A 25348-nucleotide genomic window follows, 5' to 3' on the forward strand; every position below is an offset into this window, starting at 1 on the left:
TATGTTATCTGGTGTAAGAAATAATAACAGGGTGCCATTCCCATGCACAAAATTTCTTGTGACATTTATAAGATGTATAGGTCAACCAAGAAAAACATTAACTGTCTTGTTTTTCTCTTGCTCTCCTGTAAAATATAAGATGCTGAATAAAGTCGTGGTCAGACCACTTCCCTTTGTGGAGACGTGTCTGAGCCTCTCGACCCCATATTTGCTGTAGTATTCTTTTGCTGTAGTATTCTTTCTCAGCCGCTTTGTGCACATTCTCGGGACCTGATGGAGTTTGCAGGCTGGCTCCGGCACACAAGTTCTTATTGATGGCTGTAAAAAAAAAAAAAAAGGAAGAGTTTGCTTACATTCTTGGAAGACAAGAGTACCCAGTGACTCTGCCCTGGGAGAGTACTCCTAGAGGTGTTTCCACCTGCCCCAAGGGCTCGGCGTTGGGCTGCACACCACAGCCCATGACCTGGGAGGCCTTGTGCCAGCTCAGATGATCCTGAAGAAGGGACCAAGCCAAGAGGCCAGGAGGCCGTCTGGCTACAACCTGCCGTGTCTCCTTACATGTCCGTTGCTCATTCATTACTGGAGCCAGTGAGCTTAGGAGAAGGAGCCAAGGAAACTCAGGCAAGTCAGAAGCCTTGCGGATGCAGCATATGTGGGCATCTGCCCTGCCCTGCCACCCAGAGATGTGCTGAGGGGCTTGGGATGGGGAGGCCTCCTGCTGTGCGTGCTGGGCCAGGTCAGGTCGTGAGAGCTCGGGCAAGTTTCGTAGCTTCTCTGAGCTTTGGGTGGTCATGTTTTAAATCTGTGTGATGGCATAGTCTCCCAGGGCTGTGAGAATAAGATTATAAAAAGCACCCGGCAGGAAGTAAGTGCTTGATAAATCTCGACTCTTGTGGAACCTGTGCCAGTGAGCACACAGCAACCCAGCCAACGGGGACCTGATAATCTGCAGTTAGATACGAATTGCGATCATGACTCATGTTTTTTCTTAAAACCAAGAATGTAGTGACTTCCCAGGTGATCCAACAGTTGGGGCTTCTTAATGCAGGGGGTGCAGGTTCGACATCTGATGGGGAACTAAGAGCCCACATACCGTGTGGCCAAAAAGTCAAAACATAAAACGGAAGTAATATTGTAAGAAATTCAAAAGACTTTAGAAACGGTCCACACTAAAAAAAAAAAAAAAAAACTTAAAAAAACCCCCCACAAATGTATAATAAAATAAAACCAACATCTACCTTTTCCTGATGAACCCCACAGAAGTTCTATTTGACAAATAAGTGTTGCTCCAGTGTCACTGGTGAATGTGAAAAGGTGGATCTTCAGACAAGAAAGCTCCCTAAGCTTCTCCTTTCTCAAACGGTGGCATTCTGCCCACCCTGACCCTCCCAGTGTCCCCCACGGACACCAGCTGGGGGTCCCAACTTCTGCATTTTATTTGTGTCAGGCCCCTTGGAGAATCGGAGAAGGGGTCAGGCTGGCTCCCTGAGACGATGCGTAAGGGTGCCCGACTCACGGACTCCACTCCAGTCCTCTCTTGTGTTGTTGGAAGAGGGTGTTTGCTATGACCAGTGCATTCTCTTGGCAAAACTCTATTAGCCTTTGTCCTGCTTCATTCTGTACTCCAAGGCCAAATTTGCCTGTTACCCCAGGTGTTTCTTGACTTCCTACTTTTGCATTCCAGTCCCCTAAAATGAAAAGGACATCTTTTGGGGTGTTAGTTCTACAAGGTCTTGCATGTCTTCACAGAACCGCCCAACTTCAGCTTCGTCAGCGTTTCTGGTCGCGGCACAGACTTGGACTACCGCGATATTGAACATTTGCCTTGGAAACGAACAGAGGTCATTCTGCTGTTTTTCAGATTGTACCCAAGTACTGCATTTCAGACTCTTTTGTTGACTATGAGGGCTACTCCATTTCTTCTAAGGGATTCTTGCCCACAGTAGTAGATATAATGGTCATCTGAGTTACATTCACCCATTCCAGGCCATTTTAGTTCGCTGATTCCTAAAATGTCGATGTTCCCTCTTGCCATCTCCTGTGTGACCACTTCCAATCTGCCTTCATTCGTGGACCTAACATCCCAGGTTCCTGTGCGATATGGCTCTTTACAGCATCGGACTTTACTTCCACCACCAGGCACATCCACAACTGGGTGTTGTTTTTGCTTTGGCTCTGTCTCTTCACTCTTTCTGGAGTTATTTCTCCACTGATTTCCAGTAGCATATTGGGCACCCTACCAAACTGGGGAGTTCATCTTTCAGTGTCCTATCTTTTTGCCTTTTCATACTATTCATGGGGCTCACAAGGAAAGAATACTGAAGTGGTTTGCCATTCCCTTCTCCAGTGGACCATGTTTTGTCAGAACTCTCCACCATGACCCATGCGTCTTGGGTGGCCGTACACGGCATGGCTCCTAGTGTCACTGAGTTAGACAAGGCTGTGGTCCATGCGATCAGATTGGTTAGTTTTCTGTGATAGTGGTTTCCAGTCTGTCTGCCCTCTGATGGAGAAGGATAAGAGGCTTATGGAAGCTTCCTGATGAGAGAGACTGACTGAGGGGAAACTGGGTCTTGTTCTGATGGGCGGGGCCGTGCTCAGTAAATCATTAATCCAATTTTCTGTTGATGGGCGGGGCTGTGTTCTCTCCCTGTTATTTGACCTGAGACCATGGACTGCAGCAGCCAGGCTTCCCTGTCCCTTACCAACTCCCGGAGCTTGCTCAAACTCATGTCCATCACGTCGGTGATCCCATCCAGCCATCTCATCCTCTGTCGTCTCCTTCTCCTCCTGCCTTCAATCTTTCCCAGCATCAGGGTCTTTTCCAATGAATCAGTTCTTCACATCAGGTGGCCAAAGTATTAGAGTTTTGGCTTCAGCATCAGTTCTTGCAATGAATATTCAAGGTTGATTTCCTTTAGGATGGACCGATTGGATCTCCTTGCTGTTCAAGGGACGCTAAAGAGTCCTCTCCAGCACCACAGTTCGAAAGCATGAATTCTTCCCAACTCTGTCTTCTTTTTATGGTTCAACTCTCATATCTGTACATAACTACTGGAAAATTCATAGCTTTTACTAGACTGACCTTTGTTGGCAAAGTGATGTGTCTGCTTTTTAGCATGCTGTCTAGGTTTGCTTTTCTTCCAAGGAGCAAGCGTCTTTTAATTTCGTGGCTGCTGCCACTGTCCACAGAGATACTAGAGCTCAGGCAAATAAAGTCTGTCACTGTTTCCCTCGTCTCCCCTTCTATTTGCCACAAAGTGAGACCAGATGCCATGATCTTAGTTTTCTGAATGTTGAGTTTTAAGCCAGCTCTTTCACTCTCCTCTATCACCGCCATCAAGAGGCTTTTTAGTTCCTCTTCACTGTCTACCATTAGAGTGGTATCATCTGCATATCTAAGGTTGTTGATATTTGTCCCTGAATTCTTGATTTCAGCCTGTGATTTATCCGGTCCAGCATTCTGCATAACGTTAAACTCTGCACAGAAGTTAAATAAGCAGGGTGAGACTACAGAGCCTTCACATATCTCTTTCCCAGTTTTGAAACAGTTCGTTGCTCCTTGTCTAGTTCTAACTGGTGCTTCTTGCGCTGCATACAGGTTTCTCACGAGGCAGGTCAGGCGGGCTGGTATTCCCATGCAGGACCATGAGACACTACAATCTGTGTTTGAACACCCACTCCCTGCCCGGGTGTGGGGTGGTTACAGCAGCCCAGGAGACTGAGGCGGGAACTCGGCAGGAGCCCCCCATACAGGCCTGCCTCAGAGAGCGCTCTGCCGCATGGCGGGGCCCTGGTTCACACTCACCGCACAGTCCGGGCACCTGCTCCTAGCCATCAGTGGAGGTGGATGGCCCTGCCTGGCCCGGTGGTCTCGAGCATTCGGGTCTGCTCTCCTGCTCCCCCGGCACTGCTACACTTCCGTTGGCCCCCTGCAGCAGCTCAGCACCTCCAGGGCCCGTGGAGACCAGCAGGGCGGAGCTCCCCACCGACTCTAGGCTGATGTCCTCACTGGGGGTTGGTGGGCCCCTCTCAAGGTCGCTGGACTGGCTGATTCCTTGGGACTAAAGGATAAAGAAATTCCTTCTGTTGACAGGAGCCTGCAGGCCAAGCCCTTCTCAAGCCACTTTAGGGAATAAATGGCAGGTAAGCGAGCGTGTGCAATTTTAGAAAGGAATACTGCCGGAGGTCAGGTTCCTCTGTGCCACCAGCTTCTGGGGGTCCCAGGTCAACCTGTGGGGGGCTGGATGGTGGTCCCCAAAGATACATTCACATCCTCACCCCTAGAACTTGTGAGAGGGCCTATGTAGAAATAGCGTCTGTGAAGCTGAGGTTCCACTGCATAAGACTGGGACCTACATTCCGAGACCAGTGTCCTCACAAGGAGAGACTCAGAGACACAGGCTCACAGCGGGCGAGGCCGAGGGAAGATGGCCGGAAGCAGAGCGATCACCCACCAACCGAGGAGCGCCAGGCACGGCCAGCCGCCACGAGGAGCAGCAAGGAAGAACCCTCCCCCAGGGCACCCAGGGGACCACCCCGCCAACCCGTGGTTTCAGACTTCTGGCTTCCAGAGCTGTGGGAACGGTCCTAAGGGCCGCACGTTCTAAGTCCCCCTCTATCGGGGTCTGTCTGCAGCCCCAGGCACCCACAGGGCGCCCCCTGCCCCCTTTGCTTAGCAGAATTCAAGTCATCCAGAACAGATGTCCCCGGGCCCAGACTCCACCGCACAGGCCTGGTGTGGATGCAGGAGGGAAGGCCTGGGGCTGTCCCGCCCACCTGGGATGTCTCCTGGGGCTCCCCTGGACAAATCCCGGGGCAATACTTACAGAGTCTCTTAGATTATCCCGACTTCCTGCAGATCAAAAAGGAGAGAGAAATGAAAACAAATCATATAAACTATTATAGTGACATCTGTGGGCGAGAGGAAGTACTTTAAATTTACAATAAAGAAAGTGTATTTACAGTTACAGCAAAAAAAGAAATTGACTGGAACACCTGTGCAGCTGGGAAAACAGGAGGGGCACTCACTCGGTAAGCCTCCCCAGCATGCAGGGCTGCCTCCCCCAGGACCCCCTTGGCTGGAGAAGCACCAGTTTCTCTCTGCTTCCAGGCCCAGGGCGCCCAGGACACCCTGTGTCCAGCAGCTGACCTGGGATTCTGGCCTCAAGCCTTGCGTGTCAGGAGGCACACAGCAGGTGGCTCTGAGCTCACACACACGTGAGGCCCCGTTAGAATGTGAACTGATCTGTATTTTATACCAGAGGCTCCTGCTCAGTAACACCGACCCCAGACCCCTTCTCTGAGCTCCTGATGCTCTTGTTGACCTAGCTTCCTCCAGGTCAACACGACTCGGACCAACCTTTTCTTCCAGGGTAGACAACAAAATAATACACAGCAGCAATGACGATGAGCACGATGAGGACGATGACCAGGATGAAAATGATGAAAATGTAAACCTCCACTCTCACACCCAGGTAGGCGCCGAGTGATGACCCCGAGTTTCCTGGAAGGAGGCAAAACAGAGGACATGGTCACAGGGTCAGGCACGCTTTCCTCACCCAAGTGACCTGCTATCTCAGGAGTGGGGGCAGCACCGATGCGCTCCAAACCACCACGCACTCCTTCCCCGCCGCTGACGGTTGCCAGGACCTCCCCAGTGGGAGGCAGCCAGGCTCATCCTTCCTGCTCTCACGGAACCCTGGGCTCAGAGGCCGTGGGGTATCTCGCTCTGGTCCCTCAAAGCAGCAGCAGATCTGACCTGCCAGCAGGGCAGCAAGAGGCTCAGGGGAGAGTGGGGGCAGCTGCAGGTACACCCCTGGGCCAGCAGGTGGCAGAGCCTGGAGGAGCCTGGGAGAGCAGATGGCCCGTCTTCCCGGCACCCAGGCTGGGCCGCGCTGGCCCAAGGGGCAGGGCAGGGCCCGCCCTGGGGAGATGCGTGGCATGAGCACTCGGGTGTCTCCTCACCCTGCTGAGCTCCAAGCACCCACAGGAGCTGCGGTCACGCAGACACTGGGTGCAGTGCAGGCCCGTCAGAGCTCGGAATGCTCGGCCGCGATGATGTGGTCTGTCACCAAGGACCGAGCAGGAGGGAGCAAGTCGTCCACGCAGCACCCTCACTCTGCTTAAAGGCTTTTCTTTATTCTCAGAGTAGCCCTTCCTCATTCTGCCTTAGTTCTGCTGTTAAGAGAGCCTTTAAAAGTGTTTGCAGGTTATAGAGGGAACCTACCTCAAGATGATAATGTCATTGCAACAAACTCACAGCAAACATCACACTCACTGTGAAAAGACGAACGATTTCCTCTAAGATCAGGAACAGACAAGGGTACCCACTCTCACCGCTAATATTCAACATCGTCTTAGAAGGCCTCACCACAGCAAACAGAGAAGAAAAAGAAATAAATGGAATCAAACTGGAGAAGAGGTGAAACAGTCCTTGTTTGCAGAGCACATGACACTATACATAGAAAACCCTAAAGATGCTACAGAATACTGCTGGAGCTCATCCATGAATCTGGTAAAGGTGCAGGATACAAAATTAATACACTGAAATCTCTTGCATTCCAACACACCTACAATGAAAGATTAGAAAAAGAAATCAAGGAAACAATCCCATTTACCACCACATTAAAAAGCATACAATACCGAGGAATAAACCTACCTAAGGAGGCAAAAGACCTATACTCTGGAAACTATAATATACTGATGAAAGAAACAGAAGATGACAAAAACAGATGGAGAGATATCCCATGTTCTTGGACTGGAAGACTGAACATTGTGAACACGACTGTATTCCTCAAAGCAGTCTACAAATTCAATGCAAGCCCTATCAAATTACCAATGGCAGTTTTCACAGAATCAGGACAAGAAATTCTACACTTTGTATGAAACACAAAAGACTCCAAATTGCCAAAGCAATCTTGAGAAAGAAAAATGGAGCTGGAGGAATAAGGTCCCTGAGTTAGACTACACTACAAAGCTACGGTCATCAAAACAGTATGGTACTCACACAAAAACGGAAACAAAGGCTAATGGAGCAGCACAGGAAGTCCAGAGAAAACCCAGCACCTGTGGTTCCCTGCTGCTGCTGCTAAGTCGCTTCAGTCGTGTCCGACTCTGTGCGACCCCAGAGACGGCAGCCCACCAGGCTCCCCCATCCCTGGGATTCTCCAGGAAGAACACTGGAGTGGGTTGCCATTTCCTTCTCCAGTGCATGAAAGTGAAAAGTGAAAGTGAAGTCGCTCAGTCGTGTCCGACTCCTAGCGACCCCATGGACTGCAGCCCACCAGGCTCCTCCATCCATGGGATTTTCCAGGCGAGAGTACTGGAGTGGGGTGCCTTTGCCTTTTCCTATGGTCACCTAACCTCTGACAAAAAAGGCAAAAATACACAATGGAGAAAAGACAATCTCTTTAAAAAGTGGTGAAGGGAAAACTGGACAGGTAAACACAAAAGAATGAGCAGAACACTCTAACGCTGTACACAGCAATAAACTCAAAATGGATAAAGACCGAAATGTAAGGCTGAGTGCGATGAAATCCTTATAGGAAACAGAGGCAGAAGAGGCGTTGATAAACCTCAGAGTAAGATCTTTTCTGATCCACCTCCTTGAATAAAAACAAAAACAAATGGGACCCAGTTAAACTTACAAGCTTTTCACAGCAAAGGAAACTATAGGCAAAATGAAAAAACAGCCTTCAGAATGAAAGAAAATATTTGCAAAGAAAGTAACAGACAAGGGATTACTCTCCAAAATACACAAGTAGCTTATGCAGTTTGCACCAAAAAAAACCAAACAAACCAATCAAAAAATGGGTGGAAGATCTAAATAGACATTTCTCTGTGGAAGACATACAGATGGCTAAAAGGTACCTGAAAAGATGCTCGACATCACTACTTAGTAGAGAAATAAAAATCAAAACTACAATCAACTATCATTTCACACCATTCAGAACGGTCATCATCAAAACTACAAACAATAAACGCAGCAGAGGGCACGGACAAGTGGGAACCGTCTACACTCGTCTTGGGAATGTGTATCCGCGGATGCAGCCACTGTGGAGAAGAGTGTAGAGGTTCCTCAGAAAACTATAAACAGAACTCTCATATGATCCAGTAATCCCATTTCTGGGCACATATCCAGAGAAAACTCTTAATTTGAAAAGATGCATGCACCCCAATGCTCATAGCATGACTATTCACAATAGCCTGGACATGAAGGCAACATCAATGTCCATCAACAGGTGAATGCATACAGAAAACGGGGTACATACTTAAAATGGAGTATTACTCAGCCACTACAAAGAACAAAATAATGCTATTTACAGGAATTTGGATGGACCTACAGACTGTCACACTGAGTGAAGTCAGTCAGACAGAGAAGGAGAAATATTGTATGACATCCCTTACATATGGAATCTAAAAAGAAATGATACAAATGAACCTATTTACAACACAAACAGATTCGCAGGATGAACTTATGGTTGCTAGTGGTGGGGGAAGACAGAAGAGAAGGGACAGTTAGGGAGTTTGGGATCAACATGTATATGCTGCTATAATTTAAAATGGATAACCAACAGGTCCTACTGAACAGCACAGAGAAATGTGCTCAGTATTACAAGGCAGCCTGGATGGGAGGGGACTTTGGGAGAGAATCTGTTAGTCGCTCAGTCCAACTCTTTGTGACCCCACGGACTGTAGCCCATCAGGCTCCTCTGTCCACAGAATTCTCCAGGCAAGGATACTGGAGTGGGATGCCATTCCTTCTCCAGTGGGAGAGAATGGATACATGTATATGTATAGCTGAGTCCCTCTGCTGTCCACCTGAAACTGTAATGTCAAAACAGGCCCGTCTAGTCAAAGCTGTGGTTTTTCCAATAGTCATGTCTGGACGTGAGAGCTGGACCATAAACAAAGCTGTGCACTGAAGAACTGATGCTTCTGAACCGTGGTGTTGGAGAAGCCTCCTGAGAGTCCCTTGGGCTGCAAGGAGACCCAACCAGTCCATCCTAAAGGAGATCAGTCCTGAAGAGTCACTGGAAGGACTGATGCTGACACTGATGCTCCAAAATTTTGGCCACCTGATGTGAAGAACTGACTCCTTAGAAAATACCCTGATGCTGGAAAAGACTGAAGGCAGCAGGAGAAGGGGAAAACAGAGGATGAGATGGTTGGATGGCATCGCCAACTCAATGGACATGAGTTTGAGCAAGCTCCAGGAGTTGGTGATGGACAGGGAAGCCTGGCGTGATGCAGTCCATGGGGCTGCAAACAGTCAGACACAACTGAGCAACTGAACTGAACTGAACTGAAAACGATAATCGGCTATACTCCAACATGGGTTCCCAGGTGACACAGAGGTAAGGAATCCACCTGCCAAAGTAAGAGATCTGGGTTCGATCCCTCAGTCAGGAAGATCCCAGGGAGAAGGAAATGGCAACCCACTCCGGTATTCTTGCCTGGGAAATCCCATGGACAGAGGAGCTTGGTGGACTGCAGTCCATGGGGTCGCAAAGCATCAGCCATGACTTAGTAACTGAGCATGCACGCATGCATACTCCAATATAAAATGAAAAGTTATAAAAACAAACGAGGAATGGATAACAAAGATGTGGCACATATATACTATGGAATATTACTCAGCCATAACAAGAACAAAATAATGCCATTTGCAACAACATGGATGGATAGAGAGATTGTCATACTGAGTGACGTAAGTAAGAAAGAGAAAGACAATTATATGTTATCACCTGTATGTGAAATCTAAAAGATGGTTATAGATGAACTTATCTACAAAACAGAAGCAAAATGAAGCTGCTAGTTACCAGTATCTGTGTGTGTGTGTGTGTGTGTGTTTGCGGGGGGGCCAGCGGGCAGGGATAAACTGGGAGATTGGGAATGACACATACACATTACTATATATCCAACAGATGACTAATAAGGACCTACCGTGTAACACAAGGAACTCTACTCAGTGCTCTGTAATGATCTATGTGGGAAAATAATCTATAAAAGAGTGGATACAGGATTTCCCTGGTGGTACACTGGATAAGAATTAAGTCTGCAAACGAATGGGACACAGGTTCAATCCCTGGTCCGGGAAGATCCCACACGCCCTGGGACAACTGAGCCCGTGTAGAAAGATCCCACACGCCCTGGGATAACTGAGCCCGTGTAGGAAGATCCCACACGCCCTAGGATAACTGAGCCCGTGTAGAAAGATCCCACACGCCCTGGGACAACTGAGCCCGTGTAGAAAGATCCCACACGCCCTGGGACAACTGAGCCCGTGTAGAAAGATCCCACACGCCCTGGGACAACTGAGCCCGTGTAGCACAACTTCTGAGCCCGTGTGCCCTAGAGCCTGTGCTCGGCAAGAAGAGACACGACGGCGATGAGAAGCCCGCACTCCACATCTAGAGAGTAGCCCCGCTCTCTGCAACCAGAGAAAGCCCGCGTGCAGCAAAGACGACGCAGCACAACCAAAAAATTAAATAAATGATCTTAAAAAAAAGAGTGGATATATGTGTAACCGATTCACTTTGGTGTGCCCCTGAGACTAACACAATATGGTAATTCAACTGTACTCCAATAAAAAGTAAAACAAACACTTTTAGGTTATTCAAATCCGAGGGAAATTAAGAAGCTTATTTTAAAATGTAAACGTCTATGCTGAGTCCAAGGACGGCCTGATGACCTTGGGGAAGGAGACAACGGGGACTCCGGCCCCAAGGAGAAGGCCAGCAGGAAGGCGGCACGGACCCTGGAACAGAGAGACGCCCGGGGGCCGCGGTGCTCACGACAACCCAGTAACACTCAGGGCGGGGAAGACTGGATCCAAAGAACGACGCGGCGTGGTCCGTGTGTGCAGCGGGAAAAACGCCTCCCTCACACCACAGGGACACCACTGCGGTCCTGTAAGTGATAAAGAGGAGCTTCCGGCAGCTCATGAGACAGAACACCCTCTCCAGCTGAGCAAAGCTTCTCACTCAGGACAGGAGGAACACCAACCCTGGCAGAAAACAGCCACAAACCTGAGTTGCTAAAATGAAGGACCTTTGTCCACAAGAGGCCCAGATACTCGGCACAAAGAGCTTGTGTCCCACGTTTATAAACAATTATCAGTGTTTCTAGATAAGCGTCAAAAATGAGAAAATAAAAACCCAGACGGCCAATATAAAAATGGGCAAGACTTCAGCAGAGACCTGGATGAACCCAGAGATGGTCACACAAAGTGATGTCAGCGAGACAGACAACACCCCGTGAGATCACTTATCCAAGGATCTAAACTGTGACACAAATGAGCTGACTTTGGAAACAAAGGCAGACCCACAGACTTCAAAAACAAACTATGGTTACCAAAGAAGTGGTGGTGAGAGAAGGATAAATTAGGAGTTAGAGATGAACAGATACACACCACCGCACACAAAACAGAAAAACAACAAGGTCTCACTGTATAGCACAAGGAACTACATTTAGTATCCTGTGATAATAACCACAATGGAAAGGGATATGAAAAAGAATATGTGTGTATTCGTTGTTGTCGTTCAGTCGCTCAGTCGTGTCCAACTCTTCAGACCTGTGGACTGCAGCACGCCAGGCTTCCCTGTCCTTCACCATCTCCTGCAACTTGCTCAAACTCGCGTCCATCGAGTCGGCGATGCCATTCAGCCATCTCGTCCTCTGTCCTCCCCTTATTCTCCTGCCCTCAATCTTTCCCAGCATCAGGGTCTTTTCCAAGGAGTCAGGTCTTCTCATTAGGTGGCCAAAGTATTGGGGCTTCAGCTTCAACATCAGTCCTTCCAATGAATATTCAGGACTGATTTCCTTTAGGATTGACTGGTTTGATCTCCTTGCAGACCAGGGGACTCTCAAGAGTCTTCTCCAACACCACAGTTCAAAAGCATCAATTCTTGGGCTCAGCCTTCTTTATGGTCCAACTTTCACATCCATACATGACTATTAGGAAAACCACAGCTTTGACTATATATGTGTATACATATATTTATGGCGCTTCCCAGGTGGAGCTGAGTGAGCCAAAGTCACTCAGTTGTGTCCACCTATGGACTATAAAGTCCACGGAATTCTCTAGGCCAGAATACTGGAGTCGGTAGCCTTTCCCTTCTCCAGTGGATCTTCCTGACCCAGGAATGGAACCGAGGTCTCCTGCATTGCAGGTGGATTCTTTACCAACTGAGCTATGAGGAAGTAGGTGGTAAAGAACCTGCCTGCCAGTGTCGGAGAGATAAGAGACATGGGTTCAATCCCTTGGTTTGGAAGATCCCCTGGAGGAGGGCATGACAACCGACTCCAATATTCTTGCCTGGGAGAATCCCATGGACAGAGTGGCCTTCAAGCTGCAGTCCATGTGCTCACAAAGAGTCAGACACAACTGAAGTGACTTAGCATACACACACATGTACATATCTGTGTGTGTGTAACAGAACCACTTTGCACCAATGTAAATCACCAAGACTTCAATTTAAAAAAAGAAAAGGAAAATAGTCTTGCACAGATTTACACAGATACTCAGTAGTGGAGCATCAATTCTTTTTTTTTTTTTTTTTTAAATATGGAACGCTTCACGAATTTGCATGTCATCCTTGCGCAGGGGCCATGCTAATCTTCTCTGTATCGTTCCAATTTTAGTATATGTGCTGCCGAAGCGAGCACTGGAGCATCAATTCTGTTGGGGGCGTGCACTGAACTCACATTCCTAAGTCCCATCTGAGGTCCCGCCAAGCAGGAACATGGCCAGGTGTTGGGATGTCAGGAAGGACAGGTCTCACAGGGCGGTCAGTCCCTTCCGCCTGCTACCTGGTCAGCCTGGTGGGCTCACACTGAGCCCACACAGCCAGAACTCATGGGACAAGGACAGGGAAGCCATAACTTGTCCACAAGGATTCTGTTTACTCAACACAGGAGTCTATGAACGATGACCCATGGCCCACAGCCCACTTTTACAAATAAAGTTTCCTGACATGTAGCCAAGCACCTCTGATCACAGCCTCTGGCTTCTTTCATTACAGCAGCAGAGATGAGTTGTGACAACAGGGGCTTTGGGACCCCCAGAGCCTCAATCTTTGGCCTTTATGAATTTAAGAGATGGAATCAGCGCCTTACCTGACTGTGGATTTATGGCACAGATGGCATTGCTTGTGGTATTGCAGGGCTGAAGGACGGCACTGTCTCCTTCACACCTGAGAGAAGGACAAAGAAACTGTGAGCATCCTTTCCCCTCGCTCGGGCCGACCCAAAGAATCTTACTCACCACCCCACCGGTCAGGGGTTAGAAGGACCAACCCAACCTCCTCAGCAGGCCCATGAGGTTTCAGGTCACCAGTGTCCGGCATGTGCCGGGCTATCTGGCCCACACTGGATCAATGAGAAGAAAACTTAGGAATCTCTGATAGATGGGGGAGTGCCCCCGTCTCTGTCCCCGATAGAGCTGTGTGTGGCCACGGGGACTGGTCCTGACGTGGCCGTACCTCTACCGGGAGGGAAAGCAGCCTGAGAGAAAGCTCGTGGAGAAGGGGACAAGCCAGAGCTGACCAACCCAGACCTGGGGGCAGTCCTTCCTTTGAACTTGGCAGGTTCCTCAGCCAACAGCGCAAGCTGGCCGGGGTTGTATTTAAGAATCTACAAATGCAGGTGATTTTACAAGTGGCTTTACCACTGTGAGTGTCTTCCTCAAAGTCTGCCCCAAATCTAAGCCCACCGGAAACCACAGAATGCAACCTGATGTGGAAACAGGGTCTCTGCAGATGTAATCCTTTAAGAGGAGGTCACACCGGATCAGGGCGGGCCTCAGTCAGTGAGCAGCGTCCTCACAAGAGGGAAGATGCATGCAGACAGAGAGAAGGCCATGTGAAGATGCTGAGGCAGAGCACACGGGAGAACATCCCCGGAAGGCGGAAGCAGAGACGGAAGCGATGCGTCCACAAGCCGAGGAGCGCCAAGGAGTGCCGGCAAAGCTGAGGAAGCGCGAGATTCCTCCCGAGAGCCTATGGAGGGAGCCTGGCCCTGCTGACACCTCGATTTCCGACTTCCGGTCTCCAGAACTGTGAAAGAATACATTCTTCTTGTTTTTCAAAAGCCTCCCGGTCGAGGTGATTTGTAACATCAGGGGCAGAAAACACGCACTGGCCATCCCACCCGGGCCCGGAGCCTGGGGGGCGCCCCCTGCCTACAGCGCCTCCCCCTGGACGTCCTGCGGCTCCACCCTGCGTCCCGCCCTCCCTGCCTCCGCTCTAGGGCCCTGTCTCCTGCAGCCTCTCTGTCCCTCGTGAGCCCATCACTGCATACGTGTTGGGGGCTCTCCACCACTGCTGGGGCCCAGGCCTGCAATACGACCCCACAGACCACAGCGGGGCTCACAGTCACGCACGAATGAGTGAATGAGAGGAGGAAGAAATGGATGAGCAATGACTCCAGTTCACCCCCACACGGAAACTTCCGGGTGACTCGTCTGCCTTAATCCTCAGGGCTCCTCACTGGGGCTGGTGTTACCATTAGCCCCATTACACAGATGGGAAAACAGAGGCTCCGGCCAGCGGGTGGCTGAGTGAGTGACCCAAAACCAAACAGGTGAATGGAGAAGAGAACCCCCGCCCGGGCCTGTTGGCCGGCTCCCACCGCTAGGTGGCACCTTGTACACCGGAAGCAGCTCTCTCTGCAGTCCACGGAGTCGCAGTAGAACTTGCCCTGCTTGCACTGGCACTCCCGGTCGCTGGTGGCGGAGCAGTGTTTCACCACTTCCTGATCTGCTGGAGGCGGGCCGAGGGTCAGTCACCGGGGCCTGGACTCTGTCCTGCCCCCCGGCCACGTCCAGGTTCAGTCAAAGGCTCAGCACGTGCACCCACCTCCAGACCTCACCCCTGCCGTCTGGGTGTCTGCGGAGGAGCTGTGGGTGCCCCGGCAATCTGGGCTGGAGGCAGAGGGCCACCTGCTCAGACACACCCCAAATCAACGTGTCCACTCGTTTCCCCAGGAAGGTCACAACAGCCCTACTCGGTGTGGACGGAACACGGTCTCTCCGAGCATCGCTGGAGGGTTCCGCCCTTCTACCTGCGAAGGGCTGGGTCCTGGGGCTGCACCCACACCTCACGTCTATGCAGCTGTTTCCACGGGGCCAACTCTCTGCCCCCACGTGAATGTCACTCCGCCTCACTGTCTCTGCTGAGTCAAAGACAAGGGGCAGCTAGGGTGCTATCTCGTTTTTTCATCTTCCAAGAAGGAAGCTGTTCCAGCAGGCGTCAGGACAGCAAGTTCATGACGACTCCTGCTGGGATGTTTTTACCTTTTTTTTCTAATGCATTTGTTTTTGGCCATGCGGCTCTGCCTGCTGTGTGCACACTCTCTAGTTGTGGCGAGCGGGTGCTACTCTCTGTTGTGGCTTCTCACTCTGGTGACTTCTCTTCCTGCAGGGCACGGGCTCTAGGGTGCGTGGGCACAGTGGTTGTGGCCCATGGGAGTCGCTGCTCGGTGGCATGTGTGATCTTCAAAAAGCAGGGGATGAACCTGCGTGCCCTGCATCAGCAGGTGATTGTTAACCACTGGACCGCCAGGGAGGTCTCTTATTTTTACCTCTTAAAAATAAAACCGTATCAGTTTAAAGTCTATGGCAAGATGAATTGATTTATACACTGATACACGGAAATTTTCATTGGGAATGCACAAAATCTAAGCACCATTCCAGGAAAAACTGATCCTTACACAACACCAAATGAGTTCCCTGCTGGTCCAGTGGTTAGGAAGCTTTCACTTCCACGGCCCAAGTTCAACTCCTGGTCGGGAACTAAGATGTTGCAAGCCACACAGCACGGCCACAGCACAAGAAAGCAAAACGCTGAGCCTTCTGGTTTCCGATATTGTGGTATTTCTCTCTGTATTTATATTTCATTAAAGGTAGTTTTTTCACATATATATTTATACATGCTTTGCTAGATTTATTCCAAAAATCTTTTTTTTTTGCCAACACAAGTGGGTATTTTTAAATTACATTTCAAGGGTCGGGGCGGGGAGGCTGAAGAGGAAGGGGATATAAACATACACTTAGCTGATTTACGTTTTTGTGCAGCAGAAACCAATGCAACGTTACGAAGCAATTACACTCCAATTAAAGATAAATAAATTGGAAAATTACCTATTTAAACAATGTCATCGATACACAGAGATAGAAGAACTTCTGTGTACCGTACTGATACCCAGCAAGTCTGAAACCCTAATGACTTGCAGCTGCTTCTTCAGGCAACACACACCGCATCGTGACCAACAAGCGCTCCCTGACGACAGCTCCCACCGCGCTCCTCTGGGACCGTTCACTGCCCTTGGGGAGGTTCCCATGGGCCGGCAAAACAGGGCACGTGAGCGGGACTGCCACCACTCACCCTCTCTGCACTGGGCACACGGCGTGCATTGTGTCTGCTCGTTGGGATGAGCTCTGAAAGTTCCAGACTCGCACTGCGAGCAGGCTCCGATGTGGTGGTCCTGGTTTATGGGTCTGCTTACGTAGTAGCCTGCGTGAGAGGGGACACGGAGGGCAGGTGGGGACCCCGCCCAGTCTCTGAGGCCTTGGCTGGAGGAGGGCCCGAGTCACCTGGAGACCACACCCCCCGCACAGTACTCCCAACCCACCCCGGCCTCCTGGGAACAGCTGGACTGATCCCAGGCCACAGGTGTCCGTCCCAGAGACCAGGGACCCACATCACCCCCCAGCTTGTACCGATGCCCTGCAATGCGTGGGCGCTGGAGCAAGGTCACAAGACTTCACTTTGCTCCCTACACGTGGTTCCTGCAGGAGTGCGTGAGAATGCAGAGATGTGTGCGTATGAACGTGTATAGTGTGTGCACAGGTGGGTGGGCTGGGGAGTGTGGGGAGGGTATGGGGCTACGGGTCCAGGTACCAGGTGCTTGGGCTCTGAACCACGGGCCCCTGGAAGGCACGGCATGTGTGCAGGTGTGTGTGGGTTGGGGCGGGATGCCCGTGGTGACGGGCCAGCTGCCCCTGACAGAGGAGGCTGGGGAGGGACTTCACTGATCACATGGGCGTGTGTCTGTGTGTCTGGACGGGGTTCAGGGTGCTGGTGGCTGCCAAGGACAGACTCTCCCCCATCCCAGACAGGCAGGTTCTTCCCGCAGGCTGCCCCCAGCTCAGCTCAACGTGTCCCCGACCTCCCCTCTCCCAAGCAGAAGTCTTCCCTGGAAAGCTCTGGAAATCACCCCAGACTCACCAGCCGGGCAGAATCTGCTACAGGAAAGGTCGCCTGGAACCTCATATTCACCTGGGTTACAGGAGGTCTCCCCTGTTGCCACAGCCACCTTCAATGAGAGAGGGGACACGGGCATTTCAGATGTCTCCGCTCCTGATGGGAGCAGACACCGACACCCCTGAGCAGGGAGTGTCAGCTCCCCCGGGGTACGGCCTCCCTAGGGAGGGGACGTCGTCGGGCAGGCTCAGGCCGGGGACTTTCCTCGGGCTCCCTGCTGCTCCACTCGCAGTACGGAGCAGGGTTGTGTGGGGAATACGCTCTTTCATCCTCAGGTGCGTGTGGATCTGTTGATACCTCTGTGGCTAACGTCTATTCCCTGTGCCTGGTCAGAAGTAGACCTTTTGTGGTCGTGAGCCTTTGGAATTTAGTGAGTCTTTGATCTTCTTCTAGCATACAGTTCATGTTTTCAGCAGGTGCACAAGAGTTTGTCAAGCGAGGAGACCGTCTGTGTTGGGAACGGGGATCTGAGCGTCTGTATCTGAATGTGTGCATCATTGTGCCCATGAATGTGCATACGCGCGGACACACCGGAGCCCATCGATCACAAGGTCCCAGTAACTGCAAATCTGCACCGATTTCCTATCCTGCTCGACTTCTGGCTTTGAGGTATACTAAGCTCTCGTACCACGTCTGTGGGCTCTAGACTTCACCGTGTAATTACGTCATTCTTTGCTTTCTGTACTTTGAGGTGTTACTGTTTACATACGGTTTCACGTCTGTTTCTCTAGGACAGTTGAGCCTCAATTGTTTGCTGAATTCTGTGTTTTTGAACGTGCCTACATGCTGAAATGTGTTCGTTACCCCAACGTCAAGACCCCTGATGCCTTCCTGGACGTGCACAGAAGGGCAAGAGTCTGTCCTCAACACATCCTGGAAACACAGGTCCAGTTCAGGCGCTGCTGCCTTCCTCTGCCAGCTCTCAGTGTAAACTGCAGAATTTCTGCACCTGGTTTTCATGTCTTTGGTTGGTGATTTTGACGTTTAAAATGGTCCCCTAGGGGCCAACGGTTAAGACTTTGCGTTTCCACCACAGGGGGGGCGCATGTACTATCCCTGGCCGAGGAACTAAGATCAAGCATGCCGTGTGGCTTGGCAAAAAGGAAAGAAAAGCAAGGTCTCCTGGCCAGTCTCACCTGGTGTTCTGAAGGACAGAAGGCTGGATGTGTCTACATATGTAGACAAAAGGCATCTTAAACTTTGTACAGGCAGCCCATACAGTGCCACTGGCTGTGAGTTCCCAGTTAGTGAATTAAGTATATATTAAATCAGATGTCTTTAAACAGAGACACACGTAAAGCAAGATTATATATTGACAGGTTGGTGAAAATGTGCTGACAGAGGCTCACAGGGCCTGGACCGCGGTCTCCTTTCCAGGTGTGGTCAGTGTGGTTAATTCTGTACTAGAGCGATCCTATCACAGGGGAGGAGTAGAATGCAGGATCCGCGGTTATTTCCTCTGAGGCTTCTCCCTCTGGTCACTGAGTCGTGGACGCTTTCTAGCCTGCACGCTCTCCAATCTGACTGTGACAAGGCTGTGAGTGAGAATACGCCTGGCTCATACCTCTGTCTGTCCGCCTGCACTGCAGGACGCTGTGTTTCTGCTGTAAGACTGTCTCTTAGGTATAACTCTGAACAACGCCGCATCGCTAGACTTTTCTAATTCATCCTGATAATTCATAAATGAGTTTAGCCTATTTATATGCACTGGCTTCGTACTCTCAGTCAATTTCTACCATCTCCTTTTCTGTTCCTGATATCACATTTTCTCTGTGTGATTTCTTTTCTCCCTTTCTTTTCCGACTTCTGCTTCCCTTATGCCCTGTCTTCCCAGATCCATTTTTTTTTTTTTGCCCCCAATGGCAAAGACTCTATTTGTATTTTTTTTTCTGATTTATTTTTCACCTTAGTAAAAATGAAGCAAAAAGTCACAGAGAAAAAGTATTTGGATAGCTTTTTATCATATATGAAACGAGTTGCCAGTCCAGGTTCGATGCACGATACTGGATGCTTGGGGCTGGTGCACTGGGACGACCCAGAGGGATGGTACGGGGAGGGAGGAGGGAGGAGGGTTCAGGATGCGGAACACACGTATACCTGTGGCGGATTCATGTTGATATATGGCAAAACCAATACAATATTGTAAATTTTAAAAATAATAAAAAATAAATAAAATAAAGAAGAAAATCTACTTTACAAAAAAAGTAAACGATGATTCTTCTCTCAGGCAAGAATCATCAATAAATGCTAACATTCATAAATGAAAGTATGAGAGGAAAGAATAGTTGCATGATTTCAAAGCAACTCCACATAAGATACTTAGTAACAACACAGGGAAGACAGTGACCTCACAGCGAAGAAGCCTGGCGACCACCACCTGAACTAAGCCGCTAGAGCACAGCACACCACCACCGGGGCAGTATGTTCACTGTAAATGAGAAGCCATGAGATGAACCCCAATTGAGAAACACGCTATTATACGATCGGTCCGTGCCGTTTGACCGTGCTAAGGCTACAGAATAAAGAGCTAGTTCCAGGGAGGTTAAATATGAGCTCATTCATCTTTTGAAAAATTCAACTCATGCAACGAGCAACTGAACAGAGGGTGCTTTCGGTAAGGACGCACCGTTAAACGAGCCGGTGGAGCCTCTCACCAGCTTGGTCACGCAAATTCTCCTGCCGAGGTAGACTCTGCAGTAATGACCCGGCAACAGCGACAGGTCAAGGGAGTCAGAGACAGGACTTCCTCGGCACTCCCAGGCTAAGAGTTGAGCTGCCAATGCGGGCGAGGGGAGTCTGACCCTAGTAGGGGAACTAATCCCACAGGCTGGGAAAGAAAAGAGAGAGAGAGAGAGAGGAATAAACAGCCCAAAGGCAGTTAGGACAGGATGCGAAGAAACGCAATCAAGATGAGGAGTGTGTCAAGACGAAGGTTCTCACAAAAGTGAAATTTTACTTTCTGAAGAAATATACTTCGGACTGCTTCAGAGGATAAACCAATTATTTTGAAATTTTTAAGAGATAAATAATCTATGCCTGTTACTCTCAGGGTGGAGGACAAACAAATGGATGTGAGACTTGGACCATAACGAAGAACTGACGCTGTCACGCTGTGGGGCTGGAGATGACTCTTGAGAGGCCCTTGGACAAAAGAGAGAAACCAGTCAATCCTAAAGGAAATCAACCCTGACTACCCTTTGGAAGGACTGTTGTTGAAGCTGAAGATCCAGTACTTTGGCCACCGGACAGCAAGGGCTGATTCACTGGAAAAGACCCTGATGCTGGGAAAGATGGAGGAGAAGGGGACGACAGAGGATGAGATGGTTGGATGGCATCACTGACTCAGTGGCCATGAGTTTGAGCAAACTCCGGGAGATAGTGAAGGACAGGGGAAGCCTCGTGTGCTGCAGTCCGCGGGGTTGCAAAGACTTGGACACGACTTAGCGCCTGAACAACGACCGAAACTGCTGGAACTGCCAGCGAGGGGGAGCGGACCATTACGTACAGGGGAAGAAATGGATACAGCAGTTTCTTTTCATCTACAGTTCTACCTACAGATTTGTTTAAAAGTTACACAAAATGGGATAAATCCATACAATGGAATACTATGGATGAGCCTTGAAAAACATGAATGACTCTTGAAAATCTCATGCCAAGTAAAAGAAGTCAGTCATAAAGCTCGTGTATTATGTGATTTCATTCATGTGAACCATTTAGAATCGGGAAACTAGGGACAAAGAGTAGGTTAGTGGTTGCTTAGGGCGGAGGGGAGATGGGGAGATGTGGTCAGTCGCTCAGTCGTGCTGGACTCTTTGCGACCCCAAGGACTGTAGCCCGCCAGGCTCCTCTGTCCATGGGATTTCCAGGCAAGAATACTGGAGAGGGTTGCCAAGCCCTTCTCCAGGGGATCTTCCCAACCCAGGGATCGAACTGAGGTTTCCCTCACTGCAGGCGGATTCTTCACCTTCTGAGCCACCAGGGAAACAAAATGGGGAGACAGAGGTTGATTAAAAAAAAGGGATTTCTTTGAGGGGAAAAATGTTCTAAAATAGACGGTGGTGATGGTTACACAGATCATGAAAATAGTAAAAAAAAAAAAAAAGTATTTAAAGGGGTGAAATTGTATGACGTGTGCGTTTTATTTCGTTAGTTATTTGGGGCTGCGTTGGGTTCTCCCCGCAGCACGTGGGCTTTCTCTGGTCGCTGCCCATGGTGGCTGCTCTCTGGCTGCAGCGCATGGTCGTCCCGCAGCATCGCATGGTCGTCCCGCTGCAGCGGCGTCTCTCATTGCAGAGCACAGGCTCTAGAGCGTGGGCTCAGTAATGTGGCACTCAGGCTTAGCTTTCCTGTGGCATGTGGAACCTTCCTAGATCAGGGATCGAACAGGTGTCGCCAGGGAAGCCCTGATATGTGCATTATTTGTCAAGAAAGCTGCTTTTTTAAAGTTAAATTAAAAAGGATAAAGAGAGGCTTAGGCAAGACTCAACTCTACTCGAGGACTTCACTGGGAAAAATCTGAAGGTGGTCTGCAGACCCACCAGCACCAGTTCCCCGCCCCCTCCCATTTTCATCAAAAGCATCACAAGGTACTCAAAGAAGCAGGAAAGCACGGCCTGCTCGAAGGAAAAAACAAACCCCATAGAAGCCATTCCTGAGCAAGACCAGAGGGCAGAGTTACTAAACAAAACTCTAAAACTGTCTTAAACATACTTAAGGAGCCAAAGGAACAGGGAGAAAGTCAGCAGAACAATACATGAACAAAATAAGGAGATCAACAAAAACAGAGGAAGCGGAAAAGGAAGTTACCAGGAAAACCTCGAGTGAAACAGTGCAGCAACTGAAACGGGCAATTCACTAGAGGGATTCGAAAGGATATGTGAGCAGGCAAAGACAGAGTCAGAGAACATTAAGGCAAGACATTTGATAACCGAAAGGAAAAAAGATTCAAAACACCAAACACCACTTAGAGTACCTACAGCCCCCCGTCAGGGGAGCCAACACACGAGCTGTGAGGCCCCGGTGGAGGAGGGAGGGAGAAAATGGGGGCAGAGACATTATTAGAAGGAATGACGGCCTAAAACAGCCTACATTCGATACAGGATATAAATCTAAGAGGCCAATCAAACTCTCAGTAGGATGCATTCAAAGAGAGTCACATTGAGACGTATAATCAAACTGTCCAAAGACAAAGAAAATTTTGAAATCAGCAAGATAAATGATAGGAATCCTCAATCAGATTACTAGATGTCCCATCAGAAACCACGGCTTCAAGATGGCAATATGCTTGATACATTCAAGATGCTAAAACAAACAAACAAAAATATTGTTCCCTGGAATTCTGTATCCAGCAATACTGGGAGTTTGCGGATATGCAGCCTGCCCTGGAAGAAATGCTAAAGTCAGTCTGGTTGAAACAAAAGGACATTACACAGTAACTCAAGGCCACACGAAAAGAAAAAGGGTAAATGCACAGACATTATAAAAGGCAGTGTTATAATATTGCTGTGTAACTCAACGTTTATTTCCCACACAATTATTTTTTTTGGTGACCCTCATCATTCCTTGCTGTATGTGCATGCCCAACTCTCTGCAACCCTATGAACTGAAGCCCACCAGGCTCCTCTGCCCTTGGTATTTCCAGACAAGAATACTGGAGTGGGTTGCAGTTTCCTCCTCCAAGGGTTCTTCCTGACCCAGGGATCGAACCCAAGTCTCTTGCATCTCTGGCACTGGCAGGCAGATTCTTTACCACTGAGACACCTGGGAAGCCCCACTTTCCTACACATTTTAAAGGCAAATGTATAAAGCAATTATTTGTCTATGTTTTATGCACAGAACATAAATATGTCATTTTGTGACATTAAAAAATTGTTAGCAATCAAAAATAAATTTAGCAAAATTACAGGGAACAAAACCAACACAAGAAATTAAATGCACTTCAATGCACTGAAGTGAGCAACGGAAAGAATAGCATCAAAATACATACAACGGTGAAAAATGAATAGAAGCAAGGTGAAAGATGTACACAGACAAGTATAAATAGTCCTTAAAGAAAACATAGCAAGTATAAGGACACCCCGTGTTCATTGGCTGGAAGACTCAGCACTGTGAAGACGTCAGTACCATGCCAAGTGATTGAAAGATTCAACAGAATCCCTTTCAAAATCCCAATGAATGTTTTTTGCACAAAGGAAAATTCACACAGAAATTCATATGGAGTCTCAAGGGACGCAGAATAGCCAAAAGGGTTTTGAAAAAAAAAAAAAAGAGCAACAAAGTTAGAGAACTTACACTTCCTGATTTTGAAACTTACTGCAAAGATACAATGATCAAAACAGTTGTCTAGTTGCTAAGTCATGTTCGACTCCGCGCCCCCATGGACTGCAGCCTACCAGGCTCCTTTGTCCATGGGATTTACCAGGCAAGGATATTGGAGTGGGTTTCCATTTAGGAACTTGCATAAGACAAATATCTGGAATAGAACAGAGTCCAAAACAAGCCCTCACGTATGTGGTCAAGTGATTTTTGACAAGAGCACCAAGACCATTTCATGGGGAAAGAACAGTCTTTCGAAGAAACGGTATTGAGAAAACTAGACATCTGCATGCAAAAAAAATGCAGCTAGACCCTTGCTGTTATTGTTCGGTTGCTCAGTCAGGCCCGACTCTCTGTGACCCCATGGACTGCAGCACGCCAGGCTTCCCTGTCCTTCACCATCTCCTGGAGCTTGCTCAAATTCATGTTCATTGAGTCAGTGATGCGACCCCATGGACTATACAGCCCATGGAATTCTCCAGGTCAGAATACTGGAGTGGGTAGTCTTTCCCTTCTCCAGGGGACCTTCCCAACTCAAGAATCAAACCCAGGTCTCCCACCTTGCAGGCAGATTCTTTACCAGCTGAGCCACAAGGGGGAGCACAACCAAAAATAAAATAAAAATTTTAAAAATAAAAGATATCACTATAAGAACTGCTGGGAGAAAACCTAGGAGAAAACAGGAGGCTAAACGCACAGTCACCGAGGGACAAAGTGATCAACTGGATTTCATCAAAACAGAAAATTTCTACAAAAGATACGGTTAGGAGAATGACAAGACCAGCCACAAATTTGGACAAAACCTTCTAAAAGGGTCTATCTGATCAAAGATTTATATCCAAAGCACGTGAAGAATACTTAAAACTGAAAAATCAGAAGAAAAAAAAAAAACTTAATGAGCAAAAGATTAAAACAGATACTTCACCAAGAAAGATTTATGCCTGGCCAAGAGGCAGAAGAAAAGGCACCGAAGCATCCTCCCTGGGGCCAAAGCACAATGAAGTCAGCGTGAGCTTTTAAAACTTAAAACGACTTGGACCGCGTGCAGTGCTGAGGCCGCGGCTGGCAGGCAAGGTGCGGTCAGTTTCCGCTGTCTCACCGCCGCCCGCCCCCGCCTCCTCACCCCACCTCCTCACCCCACCTCCTCACCCCACCTCCTCACCCCACCTCCTCACCCCACCGCACCCGCGCGCTCATCTCCGCCGGGCTCCCCTCCCCGCGCCGCCCCCTTCTCCTCCAGCTCCCCCGTTCCCATCTCCGCCGGTCTCCTGTGCGCCGTTCGTCGCCCCACCGCCCCGCGCCCATTCGCCGGCCCCCACCCCGCCCTTTCTCCGCCAGCCCCCGCAGCGCTCCCCGGCAGGCAGAGGGGGTGCAGCAGGCTGGACCCCGCATGGGGCTCAGGATGGGGAAGATTCCCCGCTGGGTATTGGGTTTCCTTTATGAGGAAACTCACGCTTCGTCCAAGTTTTTCCTCTAGGGTCCCCCTGCCGGTGCCAGCCTCACTTGGGCGCGCGCCCCGGCACACCGTCCTCCCCGCACCCCCGGGTCTCCCCACCCCGAGCCCCGCAGCGCAGGCCCCGGGCCCCGCCATTGCCGTCCCACCTCAATCAGGATCCGGCACAAGAACACAGCGCGCATCCCGGGCATTGTGGCGCTGCCGAGGCAGTGCGCGACCAATTCAAGGCAGACGTGGGCACTGCCCCCTCCGGCGCGTGACACCGCCGCGCCCAATCGCGAGCGGGGTTCCGGTTTGCGGAGTTCTAGAG

At 49.5% G+C, this 25348-nt stretch overlaps 1 protein-coding gene and 1 non-coding gene across 2 annotated transcripts; both read right to left on the minus strand.

Moving 5' to 3' along the window:
• LOC113886164 (tumor necrosis factor receptor superfamily member 26-like) lies at nt 1–25288 on the minus strand. The gene is made up of 9 exons (XM_027532158.1): nt 25185–25288; nt 17232–17319; nt 16389–16517; nt 14648–14762; nt 13123–13199; nt 5363–5506; nt 4830–4855; nt 3809–4064; nt 1–318 (listed from the first exon to the last, which is right to left on the minus strand). The coding sequence occupies exons 1-8, from the start codon at nt 25227–25229 to the stop codon at nt 3831–3833; spliced, it is 858 nt and encodes a 285-aa protein (XP_027387959.1). The 5' UTR covers nt 25230–25288; the 3' UTR covers nt 1–318; nt 3809–3830.
• On the minus strand, nt 12566–12672 carry LOC113886603. The gene has a single exon (XR_003509489.1). It is a non-coding gene; the product is annotated as a U6 spliceosomal RNA (small nuclear RNA).
• Nucleotides 25289–25348: the final 60 nt, after the last annotated feature.

Source organism: Bos indicus x Bos taurus, chromosome 29, assembly GCF_003369695.1.
Source record: "Bos indicus x Bos taurus breed Angus x Brahman F1 hybrid chromosome 29, Bos_hybrid_MaternalHap_v2.0, whole genome shotgun sequence".
Taxonomy (NCBI): domain Eukaryota; kingdom Metazoa; phylum Chordata; class Mammalia; order Artiodactyla; family Bovidae; genus Bos; species Bos indicus x Bos taurus.